General features: G+C 36.9%; 1 protein-coding gene across 2 annotated transcripts in view; it reads left to right on the forward strand.

Annotated features, from left to right (window-relative positions):
• RFX7 (regulatory factor X7) overlaps positions 1–14,949 on the forward strand; it is a 125,619-nt gene that overhangs the window by 49,145 nt on the left and 61,525 nt on the right. For both annotated transcript variants that reach the window (XM_058665812.1, XM_058665813.1), the window contains exon 2: positions 12,022–12,055. In XM_058665812.1, the coding sequence (XP_058521795.1) occupies positions 12,022–12,055 (34 nt within the window). The remainder of the gene's footprint in view (positions 1–12,021; positions 12,056–14,949) is intronic.

Raw genomic sequence — 14,949 nt, forward strand, 5'->3', positions numbered from 1 at the left:
TTCTCACTATGTCTCTGCCTTTCCAAAAATAACAATAAATAAATAATAAAAATAATGAAATCAATAAAACCGAAAGTTGAGTGCATCTTAATTACAACCAGTTTTGAACAAGTTAAATTACATAAAATAATTAAAAATATCTTGAATGTTAAAGCTTTTGAGAAGTTATTTTCAAAGATTAGTAAAGCTATAGTAAAGATAATAATGAATAAGAGCTCAAATATACATCAGTGATTTGTTACTGAATAATAAAGCACTTTTATGTGCATTTTGACAGCTAATAGAAAATTTTCTTCTTTTTATTAAAGATTAATGTTTATTGGAAAGGTAACTTGACAAAGAGAGACAGAGAAAGAACTTCCATGTGCTCATGCACCCCCCAAGTGGCCACAAGGTCCAGAGCTGAGCCGATCCGAGGCCAGAAGCCAGGAACTTGTTCCAGGTCTCCCACATGGGTGCAGCATCCCAGGACTTTGGGCGACCCTCCACTGCTTTCCCAGGCCACAAGCAGGGACTTAGGTGGGAATTGGAGCTGCTGCAGTACAAACTGGTGCCAATATGGGATGCTGGCACTTGCAGCCAACTGAGCCATCACATTGGCAACTAGAAGATTTTCTTAACCTTAACTAATTGATTCTAGCTATATCCCTCTGACTCCAATTCTATTTCTTGTTTGATAGTTTAAAGGATTTTTACAAGTAATGAATTCAAATTTTCATGTGTGTGTTTCTTTTATTTATAAAGTTTTAATTTAACTATGAGTGAAAATATTTTACAATACTTGCTTAGAGAAATCTCAGTTTTTAAGCCACTAACTTACTGCTTGCCAGATAGAGCCAGGTCATTCTGATTTTGCTTCCTCATCTCCTTACAGGGCCATATGTTGGCCTGAGACCAAAGACAAGAAAGGAGCCCTACTACCGCGTACAGAAAGCCAACTTCATGATGGATGGCAGAGAGTGGATTTGGAAGGACAAACAGAATATCCAGGCCAATCATTTCAATTCTCTAAAACCTCTGTTTTTTGGCTCTGAGTGTTCTCTTAAAATATACAGGTTTAATGGTATTCAGTTTTTGTTTCTTGAAAGCAATGTGTTCTCCTTGGGAGGATCATAAGATTTCTTTTTCATCTTCTTGAATGGTCTTATTGTCTCACATTAGAGATTTTTCCATATTAAGAAGCACTTTATTAGGGGATGCTCTTGAGATTCACATCTATGGGAAAGAAGGGACAGGAATGAATCCATTTGGGCAGAGGGATAGTTGAACTGCTGTTTTGTGGAGTTCTGATTAGAAGGATCCCTCAGAGCTGTCCCAGGTTGGGGTTAGGGGTTGGAACTTGTATCTCTGTGTTGATCAGTTTCTGCATAGGATTCGCTGGAATGAGGTTTACCCTAGAGGAGTGAGGCAATAGCCATGAAGACAGGCATCAGACACTGAGCTTTCTGCCAGAAGCACTCCCAGCAACTGGGACACAGTCTTACATCTTACAAGAGAAAACAGTATCCACGCCTGCTTCTTCCCAGTCAGCCAACTCTCCAGCCCTATTCTGAAACAACTACCTTTTCTATTTTTTTCTATAAATTGATTTTGCCTATCATAGAACATCAAAATGGAGTCACACAAAAAATTTTCAGAGTGGATTATCTCAGTGTAATATACATTAGATTTATCTGTGCACTCCAGTATATCAAAAATTTATACCTTTGTGTGCTGATCAGTGTTTCATTATGTGGCTGTGAGTTTATCCATAGTTCATCAATACTGTCTGGATTGCTTCCAGTTTTGACCTATTGTAAGTAAAGATGGTATGGGTGTTGTTATTCCTATATATTTTCTTTGTGGTAATACAGCTTATTTTTCTTGGATAAGTTTAGATTTAGCTAAACTTTTCCATTGAGATTTTACCTTTCACACCACCACCAAATCTTTTCTTTTTTTTTTCCACCAAATCTTTTCACTGCTTCTTGCCACCATTTAGTGTTTCAATTTTAACCCCTGTTGATATACGAAGCAGTATATAATTGGTATTTCATTTTGCATTTCTTCAGTGACAGATGTGGATATCTTTTCATGTATTCATTGGTGTTTTTTTCATACACTTCCTTTGTGAAATATATTTTACTTACTGGGTTGTCTCTCTTTGAGTAGTAACAATTCTTTTATTTGGTGCCTGGTTCAGTAGCCTAGTGCTTTAATTCTCACCTTGCATACACCAAGGTCATATATGGGTGCCAATTCATATCCCTGCTGCTCCACTTCCCATCCAGCTCCCTGCTTGTGACCTGGGAAAGCAGTAGAGGATGGGCCAAAGCCTTGGGACCCTGCACCTATGTGGGAGTCCCGGAAGAAGCTCCTGACTCCTGGATTCAGATCGGCTCAGCTCCTGACATTGCAGCCACTTAGGGAGTGAACCAGTGGATGGAGGATCTTTCTCTGTCTGTCTGTCTCTGTCTCTCTGTCTCACTCTCTCCCTCCTTCTGTCTGTAAATATCACTGTTCAATAAAAATAAATAAGTCTTAAAAAAAAAGAGTTCCTTTATTTTGGGATAAGTCTCTTCTCATAGCTTTCACAGGGATTTTCTGTCAGCCGATGGCTTGTTTATTTTCTTAACTTCTGTCTTTGAACAAATAGAAGTTGCTTTTCATTTTAATAAAGCCATATTTTTAAGGTATCTTTTTTTAGTTTTTGCAAGGGATTGGGTGGATAGGGAGGGAGAGAGAGAAAGAAGTCTTCATTTACTGGTTCACTGCTCACTTGGCCGTAACTGGGACTGAGTCAGACTGAAGCCAGGAGGCAGGAATCCATCCGTGTGATGGGTGGCAAAAGGATTCACATACGTAAGTCATGCGCACACCACCAGGGTCACTTTTTTCCTTTTTATAGATCATTTGTTGAATTTTTCACTTCAGATACCTTTTAAATTCTAGAATTTCCATTTGTTTGTTTTTGCAGCTGAGATTTCCCCCTGTGTACATTATTACCATATTATTCTTTTCTACTAATACTGACCTTCCAATCATTTGGGTTTTGCTTTCTATGATTAACTTTTTGTCATGATTCTAGGTCTCTCTTTTTTTCATGTTTTCTTACTAAATTTTATTTGTATAATAGGTTTTGTGCCCGAAATACATTGTCAACGTTGGATCATTCTGTGATGAGTGTTGAATTTTTGTCTTATTAGACATTTGGCATGTTTGGATTCAAATTCCAGCTTGTCTCTTTTGTGACAGGCCGCAACAGAAATGTTGTTTGAGCCTTCCTGCTTTTAGCTGTTTCTTTTTCCTGGGAACATTGGAGTCTCCTCAACAAGGGTCATCCAAATATTTGGGCATAGCTCATACAGAAACTTTGTAATACCTTCTTTTATGTGATGTTGTTCCTTTTCCAGCTGCTCTCTCAACCCAAAGTTTTATTCTCAAGCTGATGAGACTATGCATTTCTGCTTCAGTTCTAGGTCATTTCTGCCACATGGTTTGATAGGTAGTACTCTCAGGTGAGAGCCTTATAAAAATTCTGCTCAGTGCTGTTCATTTCATGTAGGGATGACTTCCCTCCAGTTGCTACCTGCCTTGAGGCACTCTTGCCTTAATGTTATAACATTTTTGTTTTTTAATGGAACTTAAGTTGTTAACTGTGGCAAGGTCACTGTAATAAAAGTTACATTTCTTGTCTGTATCAGGATACTGAAGAATTTTTTTAATCAAAAAATATCCAGGGACTAGTTTGGGAAATTCCATGAAGTGTAATTTTATAATAAACTTACACAACAAAAATGGATGCAGTTGGGGGGCATTATGCTTAGTGAAATAAGACAGTCCCAAAACACAAATGTGTGGTTTCCCTGAGTTGTGGTAGCCAATATACAGAGTACAAAAATGTAGCGAATATAAGCTAAAATGAAATCTTTAGGTTTTATTATTATTTGTACCCTTTTCCTATATATTCTTAAGGAACAGCAATTTTTCTGCTTACTACTTGTTATAGTCTTTATTTAGTGTAGGGTTAAGCTTGTGATTATTAAGTAAATTTCAAGTGTGTCATTGTAAAACTTAAAGGAAAAGTAAGAAAGGAAGGAGAAGAGAGAGTAGGAGGGAGGGAAAGGAAGGAGGGAAGCATCATAATGTTCTTAAAACTGTATATGTGAAATAGATGAAATTTGTTCCCTTTGGTTAAATAAAAGAAGAAAAATAAATCAAAATTGGAGGACTCATTGTAAAATACTTTTATGACAATAAAACAGGTAGTTTAACAAAATGAATATGAGACATGATAGGATTTAAGGCAAGATGACATCAATAAGTTAAAGGACCCTAGACCATAATAAAAGACTATCAAGAAAATATAAAATTCATAGCCTTACTTAACCAGTAATATGATCTTTCTTTATTTGTTTCACATTTTTTAAATTAAATTACATTGTATTATGTGACACATTTTCATAGGCACTGGGATTCCCCCCACCTCCCCCAACCCTCCCCCCCCATGGTGGATTCCTCCACCTTGTTGCATTACCACAGTTCAGGTTCAGTTGAGATTCTTTCATTGCAAGCATATACCAAGCATAGAGTCCAGCATCTTGTTGTCCAGATAAGTTCAACGGCTTCTTGGGGAGACCCTCTCTGGTCTGAAGGTAGAGCCGGCAGAGTATCATCTCGATCAATTAAAAGCCCCAACATAACATCAGCAACAATTTATAACGTTATGGAATTAATTGACATAGTATTGAGTAACCAATATGTTTTAAAAAATGCTAGTTCTTTACCACATCCTGTGACTTCTTCATTAACAGTTCAATTTTAGTTTATATACAGCCGGGTTCTGTACACCTTAAAATGGCTATAGATTACTATTTAGCTGTCTCGTGTCTATTTTCATTATAGTATTTAGCCTTTTCTAGTGTTGAAGCATAATTTTGCTGAACCTGGCTGTTTTTCGGGTAGTCTAGACTGGCTTATTACTCCAACAAGACATATGTCAACAGTTTAGGTGCAGAACAGTTTTAGGAGGGGTGTGCAGAGAAATCCTCAATACCCTAATGAGGAGTAACTAATCTTAGTGTCCCACCTAGTAAGGTATAAGTGAATCCACGCTGACCGTTTCCTGTCTGATTCTAAGCTTTCCTTGTTGTTCTCTGTCTATCTATTCTAGATTTTTTGTTTGTTTGTTTGTTTGTTTTGAGGGGTTTCTGGAGCAATCCTGATGGTCATTGCCAGAGAGGCAGTAATATGATTCTAACATGAAAGCCAAAATTTGTAACATAAAAATTAATAAATACCCAGTTGCAATTTAATATTTAACATATCTCAGAAATGGATAGATAGAAGAAAAAGCAATGGATGATTTGAACACCATAATTAATAAACTTGGTTATAGAAAGTATTCTAACAAAAAACCTGGGAATATGAACTTAAAGAATTCATGGATTCTGTGTTGCATGTTTAAGATTTATTTTTAACATTTCACCAAATTCACTTCCTATGTACATTTTATATACATGCAGTTTTTTTGCATTTCAGAAAAATAGATTGTTAAAAGTGAGCTATGACTGTTTTTTTCTCAAAGGAAGTTTTATCAAGGAAACCACAGTTCTTGTCTAAAAGGTGAAATGGTTGTTTAGTAGTATACACAAGTACTTCAAAAAATTCTGGAAAATGGAATTAAAGGATAAGTTTATTTTGCTGCCAAATTATAAATCTACCCACTCATTTCAGTGTGTAGCTTAAGAGGACTTCTCTGTGTTAGAGACAATTATGCTCAATGAAATAAGTCAGTCCCCAAAGGACAAATATGATATGTTCTTTCTGACTTAAGGCAACCTTCCCACAAAATAAAAGAGAATCTGTATAACGGAGGCAAGTATACCGTGAAGTAGAGATAACTGTAATTATACATCTCTATTCCTAAATAAAAGATGGACTCCCAGTGAAACTGGTTAAGTATGTCTTGACACTAGAATCCTGGACTCTATGCCATTCTCTATACCTACAGTGTCAGGATACACTTAAATAGCAGAATGATGGACTTGTGACTGTTGTTGAGGAACTAATCTAGTGTTACAATATAGGGAAAAACAGTGGGGGTAACAAGTAGGGAGCGTGGAAGGGGAAATTTCTGAGTCTAAGGAACTTTTATTATCATGGAAAATAAAGAATTTTTTTTAAAAAGGAGGACTTCTGTGAAAAAATTCACACAGAAAAGTGAGTGTCCAAGAATTATCAAGGCTTTCTGGGTGAGTATATGTTTCAGAGAGAAACATACACCTACCAGAGTTCCCATCTGTTGGTTTGCCTCCAAATTCACACAACTACCACAACAGGTCAGCACAAATTTAGGAGCCAAGAACTCAGTCCAGATCTCCCATGTGGATGGCATGGACCAGCTGCTTGAAACATCAACTGCTGCCTTGCATGGTCTGCATTAGCAGGACACTGGAATCTGGCACCAGAATCGGGGATTGAACTCAGGCACTCCTGTAATGGATGTTGGCTTGCTTTAAACCAAAATGCAACCCCCTATCAGAACTGTTTAGCACAGGACAAAGATGGTCTTGAAATCAAATAATTGGAGCTTACTGTAGGAATAAATTCAAAATGTGGTGTTGGCTCAGTAAAAGCCAGATCAATTAATAATAAAACAGAAAAGAGAGGCTAACAATGAATTTAAGCACAGTGGAAATCTCCCATATGGGAGACCCAGAAGAAGCTCCCAGGTTCCTAGCCTCAGATCAGCTCAGCCCCAGCTGTTGCAGCCATTTGGGGACTGAACCAGCAGATGGAAGATCTTTCTCTCTCTTTCCTTCTCTCTATAAATCTGCTTTTCTAATATAAATTAAATAGTTCTTTAAAAGCTTTAAAAATATTTAGAATAACTCTATTGCCTTAGCTGCATTGGATTTCACAAGACACCCCCTTACAGTGCTACAAGTTATGAAGGAAGACCATTCATTTGGCTAAGTCAAAATTTGAAATTTTAATAAGACAAAAGTCATTATTTAAAATGTTAAATACATATGATAAGGAATTACCCTCCAGGATATATGACAAGCTGCTATAATGAGAAAGTCTGTCTGCCTTCAAAATAGTTAAATATATATGAATCAACAACAGCTAACACAGGAGAAAACTCTTGTCCATCCAATAGTCATGTAAAAAGATACACAGCATTTTTTGTGATTGGGAAAATGTTGTGAAATTTTTTTATGTTTTTAAAGTTTTTATTTTATTTTCAGACTAAATCTCTGCATTCATTTTTTTCTATTTTATTTTTAATTTTATGGTACAATTCCATAGGCTGTGGGATTTCACCCACCCCTTCCCCAATTTCCCTCCCCACATTTGATTTCCCCCATACTATGACAATAGTATGGTCCTTTATACTGGTCATGAAACTATCATTCTGTTATTTAAGTGTGTTCTAACATTGCTGGTAAAGACAATGCCAAACAGTGCAGCATCCTATTGTCAAGATATATCCAACAGTTTCATTGGGAGTCCATCTTTGATTTGGAAGTAGAGGTACATATTGCATTGCATTTTTATTTAATTGTTTATTTATATATATATATTATTTTATATATATTTATTTTATATCTATTATGTATTTTTTATTTATTTTTATTTCATTTCCATTGGCATGATAAATTTTTACCATGATAACATGCTATCATTCATAAATGACCTTAAAAGGTAATAGAAAAGTAAGAACTGTCATGCTGGTGATGGAAATTTTTATAACTAAGAGATTTTTGCATATATATATATATATATATACACAAGCAGATATTTATGTTGCCATAGAAAAATAGATGAGTAAATTTGATAATGAAATCAGCTTCATCTAAGTGAATCAGCATGGATTTCCAAAACTGTATTGAGTGAAAAAAAAAGTTGCTGAATATGTACAATGTAATGACAGTCCAAACATTTACAAAATTTCATAGGACTGTATGTGTTGCTTAGAAATATTTATATGGCTAATACACATATTGAAGAACAACTGGGAAAAGTATACATCACATTAATGGTAGTTACTGTTTAGTAGATAAGTATGGCATCAAACTGGATAGAAGAGCAAGGATGACTTAAACTTTAAGTCACTCTATTGTGTTTGTATTATTTATGAAGGAAAATAATTAAGAGCCTAGATTAACCTATTTCCAAAGTGCCTACCTAGTTTAGAAGTGTCTGTACTTCACCTGGTAATTATATCTTTTAGAAAACGCTGTCATTGACATGTACATAAGAGATTTAGCAAGTGCCTTGTGGGAACTAAATATAGCCATCCTCCTTAGATATTCCCCTGGAGTAGCCAGTTACAGATAAAATGGGAATATATTGGTTATATCACATTGGAGTGAGTATGTACCAGGTCACCACTTGGGATGCTTATAATCCTTGTCACAATGCCTGGTTTCAGTCTCAGCTTGTCTCTTTTCTTTCTTTCTTTCTTTCTTTCTTTCTTTCTTTCTTTCTTTCTTTCTTTCTTTCTTTCTTTCTTTCTTTCTTTCTTTCTTTCTTTCTTTCTTTCTTTCTTTCCCTTCCTTCCTTCCTTCCTTCCTTCCTTCCTTCCTTCCTTCCTTCCTTCCTTCCTTCCTTCCTTCCTTCCTCTTTTTAAGATTTATTTAATTTATCGGAAGGGCAGATATACAGAGAAGGAGAAACAACAGACAGAAAGATCTTTCATCCACTGATTCATTTCCCCAAGTGGCTGCACCAGGCAAAGCTGAGCCAGTCTAAAGCCAGCAGCCTCTTGTGGGTCTTCCACGTGGTTCAGGATCCCAAGGCTTTGGCCGTCCTCGACTGCTTTCCCAGGCCACAAGCAGGGAGCTGGATGGGAAGTGGAGCAGCCAGGACATGAACTGATGCCTGTATGGGATCCCAGCACATGCAAGGCAAGGATTTTAACCACTAAGCTACTGCACCAGCCCCTCAGCTCTACTTTTAATCCATCTTCCAGCTGGTGACAACCTGGGAAGCAGCAGTTGCTTCCAAGGGTCGGGTCCTTTCCCCACCCAGATTCAGTACTGGAGTCCTGGCTTTAGCTTGGCCCCAGCCTAGCCCCTGGAGCTGTCAAAAGCAGTTGGGTAATAAATTAACACCAGAGGATCTTGTTACCTCTGTTTTACTCTTTGCATTTCAAAGAAAATAATGTAAGATAAAGAGCTTAAGGAAATATATATTTGTAAACTGTCTGAAAATAATAAAATCAGGAGCTGGCACAGTAGTATATCAGACTCATCTTGTGCATGCTGCACCAACATTCTTTCCTAGTTGCTCCACTTCTGATCCAGCTCCCTGCTTACAAACTGGGAAAGCAAAGAGAATAATAGTTCAAGTGCTTGAGACCTTCATCATGTGGAAGACCTGGAGGAAGCTCCTGCTTTTGGATTGGCTCAGGTCTAATTGAAACCATTTGGGGAGAGAATCAGCAGATGGAAGATCTCTCTGTCTCTTTCATGCCCTCTCTGTATAAGTGTGCCTTTCAAATAAAAATAAAATCTTTTTTTAAAATAAATAATAAAATTCCTTTTTAAAAATCTTGTAAGTAGTCCCATTCTTCTCAGACTTTTTTTTTTTTTAATGTAGGAACAGAGTGGTGTTGTTGTCATTTATCCATTCAGCAAATTTTGTTGAACAGAAACATGTGCTGGGTTAATGTTACTGCAGTGAGCAAAATGGACTAAGTCTGCTCCTGGACAGTTTGATAGTCAAGAAAAGTAACCACTAAAAAAATAGATTAATAAAAATTGTGATGCCTCTGGTGATGCATACAATGTGGATAAATAAGGTAGAATAAGAGCAGTAGAGAGTGGGAGTATTTTATATGGATAGTAAAAGGAAAAACTGTCAGTAAAAGATGAAGAGTCGAGCAAAGTCCCGAACACTATGAGGGATGTTACAAGGGGGAAGATAGAGGTGGACAGAAAAAAGGCAGAGGTCCTACTCCTGCCTGCAGAGCCAGCAGGGAGGCCCATCTTGCAGGGGCAGAATCTATTGAGTGTGAACTAGTAGGAGATGAAATCAGAAAGACATCAGAGAACTGGGTCATAGAGTACTCATGACCCTGATAAAGACTTTGAAGCAAAGGACTAACAGTTTGGACAGGGAATCTCCACACTTTGTTGAACTAACCCATAGGGTGTGGTTGTTGGTGGGAGGTAAAGATAAAACCAGAGAAACTATGTATAAGCTTGTTTTAACACTGTAGACAAGAAGTGATGGCTGTTTAGACCAGGGTGATGAGGGATTCTGAAAATGCTACTTTTTAGCAACTTAGTTCTTAATTTATAGATTACACTGTAATCTCAGGGGGAACTCTTGGAGTTATTGAGAAGAGAAAAGTGCATGTCAACTGCCAAAAAATGATAAGCTAGCTGTACAGGTAACCTCCACAGGGCATTTTTATTTAACCTTTAAAAATCTTGCAGGATTGTGGGAAGCAAATATCAATCCCTGTTACCTAGGGAAACACCCCTTTACTCTTTTTAGAAGTCGTTGTTGAGTAGGAAATTGAAAAATGAGTAGAGGTTGAAAGACTTTGCTGTCAATGCTTGTGTAAGTTCAAAAAAGAGCTCTGTGCCAATTTTTACTTTGTAGTAAAGCTGTATAACTCTATGTAAAGGCAAATAACCAATTTTTGTATATATTCGTTTGACTCTAGAGCCTTTTATGGAAGATTACTCGGTTTGTAACATCTTTTAAAGATTGTGTATAAGTTATTTCTGAATATTTTACATGACTTCTTTGCATTTGTACTTTATTTTGAAGCAACATGCACATGACAGTTATTTTATTCAGACATTTTGGGGGCTTATATATTAACAATGAATATATTCAGAAGTCCAGTTAAATTGATATTTAGTGTCTTTTTTGGTAGCATTTGTTTTTACTATATTTTCCACCTTCCCAGTTTATTTTTGTGTCTAGGGATTTCTGTGACTGGGAGTGTGTATAGTTTTGTATGTGGTGGGTAGCAGGGAGGGGGTGAGAGAAAGAATCTGTTTCATACTGTGTTTAGAGCTACGAATCTTAGCACATCATTATGACATTTAAATGCTGAATAAGTCGTTGTCCAGAGTGGCAGCCATGGGATAGCATTGTGGCTGCCGCCTGCAACACATACATCTCGTATCAGAGAACTGGTTCAAGTACCAAGCTGCCGTGTTCCCTGTCCAGCTCTCTGCTAATGCACCTAGGAAAGCAGCAACAGATGGCCCAAGTTTTGGGGAGCTGCTACCCATGTGGGAGACCCAAGTGGAGTTTGAGGTTCCTGGCTATGGTTTGGGCTGACCTTAGAGTGTAATTGAGAAAATTGTCATCTTTGTGTATCTCTCTGCTTTCTTTCACTCTTCTTTTCAAATGCATGAAATTCTTTAGAAATTTGTTCAGAAATGACAGGCAAAATAGGACAAATCATAATTATTATGAACTCTGAGCTTTAAAAAAATTTGTTTGAAGGACAGAATGAGAGAAAGAAATCTTCAGTTGCTGGCCTTCTCCCCAAGTAGCTGCAACAGCCTGATCTAGGTCAGGCTGCAGCTAGGAGCCGAGCACTAGTTGCTGGTTTCTCACATGGTTGGCAGGACCCCAAGCACTTGTGCTGCCTTCCCAGAAACCGTAACAGGAACTGAACCAGAAGTGGAGCAGCACTACCGCGCCAGATACTGGTTTTGCAAGTGGCAGCTTAGCTACTGTTCTTTTTAAAGTATAGCATTATATTTGCGCTTAAGTGCCATTTAAACTTAAATTGCTCGTTCAAAGCATCTATTATAGCACAAGAGTTAACAGTCAACTCAGAAAATTTTTTGTTAATACTTCAAGACTGAACTTATTTAGTGACTGGAAAATTTTTGTTTTGGTTTGTGAAAGATGGAGGGAGTTTGAGATTATAGTGCCTCATCTTAGTAAAAGGAGTTTTACCTTTTGTCAAAATACATAATACTGATTATAATGTCTGTTGGAGAATATTTCAAACATTTAATAAGCTTTCTAACTAAATTAACTTTCTTTTTCTTTTAGCAAAACTGTACAATCTAAAGTGGACTGCATTTTGGTAAGTAAAATAATCTTAAATTCTTTTGCAATTAGGTCTTAGCACTATCTAAGAGTGTATCATTCTTAAGTAAACATAATTTCAAATGTAACCCAACTTTCATGAATAAAATTTAACAATTAGTTGTTACCCTACGTGTGAATTCATTATAAGCTGTCCAGATATTTTGCCATATATCAGCAGTACTAAAATCACAATCCGAGGTAACTGAGTGTTTTTAATTTCATTGACCTTTACTCAGATTTGCTTAAGCTCACATTAATTAAAGTGAATGTTTATTTTCCAGTTCTGATAGGTCTTTGTGAATTTGTTGAAGCAGATTTTTGAGAAATTTGGTGAGCTTGTTGTGATAGTATATTTTTCATGTTTTGGTTTCTAGCCTTCAAGAATTAAGCCACACTAGTTTAAATTTAAATTGAACTCATGAAACTCTATAAGAAAATTGTTTAAAGAAAAGCTTTTAACATGCTTGATGGGTTAGTTTTTGTTACCATAATATACTTTCCATGTTTGGATTGCTAGCTTTTAGGATTGAAAGCCATAACAGTAGTTTAAATTTAGATTGTATTTGTAATTCTTTACTTAAACATGTGAAGGAAGAATCATGCAGCCACTAGGAGAACTGGAGTATTGCTAACTTTAACAACATTTCTGTGGAGGCATAGCCCTCAGCTCTAGAACACTGAGTGGCTCTGATCATTTTGATTCCTCAAAGTGTCAGTCAATACATTTAGGTAATCCACTTTTCCTATAGTGACTTCAAAACTTTTCTCTTATTCAATTTGGCTTATCCTTTATGAGATGCACCAATGTTGTGAGAAGAGGCTCTACTTTAGTGTCTGGTTCTGAAATAAATATATAGTCTATAAGCTTATTATATTGGTATTAGCTTTTTAGGCTTAAACAAGGTATGTTAACCAGGAATAATTCATATGAGATGGGATAATTTGTTGAGTTCTCCAATACTTTTCTAAGCTAAAAGCTGAAAGAAGACTTTGTAGGGCATTTTTGTTTTGTTCCTTTTCTCTTGTGTATCTTTCTTGACTTCACAATAACCCTCTGGAGTATGTAATCTTGTTAGCTCTCTTTTACAAAGAAGCTGATATTCTCATATTTTGTTATTTTTTCTGCCCATTCTACAAATTAAAAAGCATACTCCTTGTCCTCAAGAAAACCAGTATGAGGTACAGATGTATTCAAGAATATTTTTAGGGGTTAGGGAAGTGGTGATTAGGGTGAAGGGCATGACATTGTTAATAATCCCCAGAGTCGTTTCTCTCTTGAGGCATCTCATTGTTTACATGTCACTCAATAATTACTCATAATTGCTATGTATTAAACCAGTTTCTTGTTCCCAGTGTACAATGGTAAAGAAAGCAGACAGTTTTTCTATCCATCTAAAGTTATCCATTTTCTTAGGACTTGAATTAAATTTGCAGAATTATTGCTTTTTTCTTCTTATTAAGGAAATAGAAGAGGAAGACTGCTATAAAGGGTGAAATATGAAACTTGTAAATACTAAGAGCAAAAGGAGTTTTAAAATTTTTAAGAGTTTAAAACTTTTTATTCTAATGCAAGGTTATAAATAAGTATGATTTAATAAAATTTTAGCCAGTTTTTCTAAATACTGGTTTAGGCTTTGCCTATACAATGATGACCAAGATAGTAAGAGCTCTATCCTTATGTTTCCTGTATTTTATTTGGTGAGGTAGACATTAAACCAACAAATGAAAAAGAATTATAACTTCAGACAATGACAAATTATAAAATTTTTAAGAGAAAAGGTGGCATGTGACAGTGGCTAGGATAGTTTTAAGTGTAATAATTAGAAAGTCTCTTTTTGGAAGTGATATTTAAACCAAGACTTGAATAATAAGGAACCAGCCTATGTGTTGATCTGCCAATTATATGTACTAAATAGAAGGGATGTGAGAACAAAAATATTGCTTCAGAAATGAGTTTGAGATATTTGAAGACTACAAGGCAAGACTGGGAGCAGTAGGGAGCAAGATGGCAGCTACGGAAGACACTGCAGTGGCCATTCCCCCACCCCCTCATGGAGACACCAATTTGAACTGTATAAGAACTATGGAAGCAAAGTGAAAGAATACAGTGCCTCCATTTAGTATAATAAGAAGAAAACCATAGAAGAGAGCCTTGGTGACCAATCTCCCAGCTCTGGAGAGCCGGAAGAGACACCACTTACTTGAGGGAAGTTGAGGGAACTGAATTCCAGTGTACCGACTGCACTACCATAAAATTCAGACTTGATCAGAGACCCACAATCCTGCCTCCAGGCCCACACTTGTGGATTGAGTTTTTGGAATTTCCGTGGCCAGATCAGCTTCTACCACCACCCCTTCTGCACTGGCCAGCAGAAGCAAAACAAGTCTCCAGCTGCTACTTAGAGGATATGAAAGGGAGGTTAGGATCATGCCATGGAGCTTATATCCAGGCTCACTTACTTCTTTTAGACTGGGATGTAGTACTTGATAAAGCACCAATGCCTCCACCCATTGGCTGTAGCTTACAGGCTGAGCCACTAGATTTACCCTGACTTCAGCTGAGACCTGCACTCCAATGAGACAGACTCATCAGTATGTGTTACTGCCACCCTCAAGCAAGCATGACATATACCCTATAAAACTTTGTGGAGCCTGTTGACTGGAAACCAGGCACAAGCCATCCTGGTGTCAGTCTGGTTGGCCAGGGCAGGTACCTCCTGCATCCTTGGACAAACAAGAAGCAATGGGAATGTGTGCTGGGATTTATATGAGGCTGGCAAAACCCAACACCAGGCAAGTCCTGGTACCTGATCTTTGGCAGTGCCTATGGACAAAGTCTCTGGTCTTCAACCAGTATCAGTTAGAGACTGGATTTGATGGGATAAACTT

Source organism: Ochotona princeps, chromosome 6, assembly GCF_030435755.1.
Source record: "Ochotona princeps isolate mOchPri1 chromosome 6, mOchPri1.hap1, whole genome shotgun sequence".
Lineage (NCBI taxonomy): Eukaryota > Metazoa > Chordata > Mammalia > Lagomorpha > Ochotonidae > Ochotona > Ochotona princeps.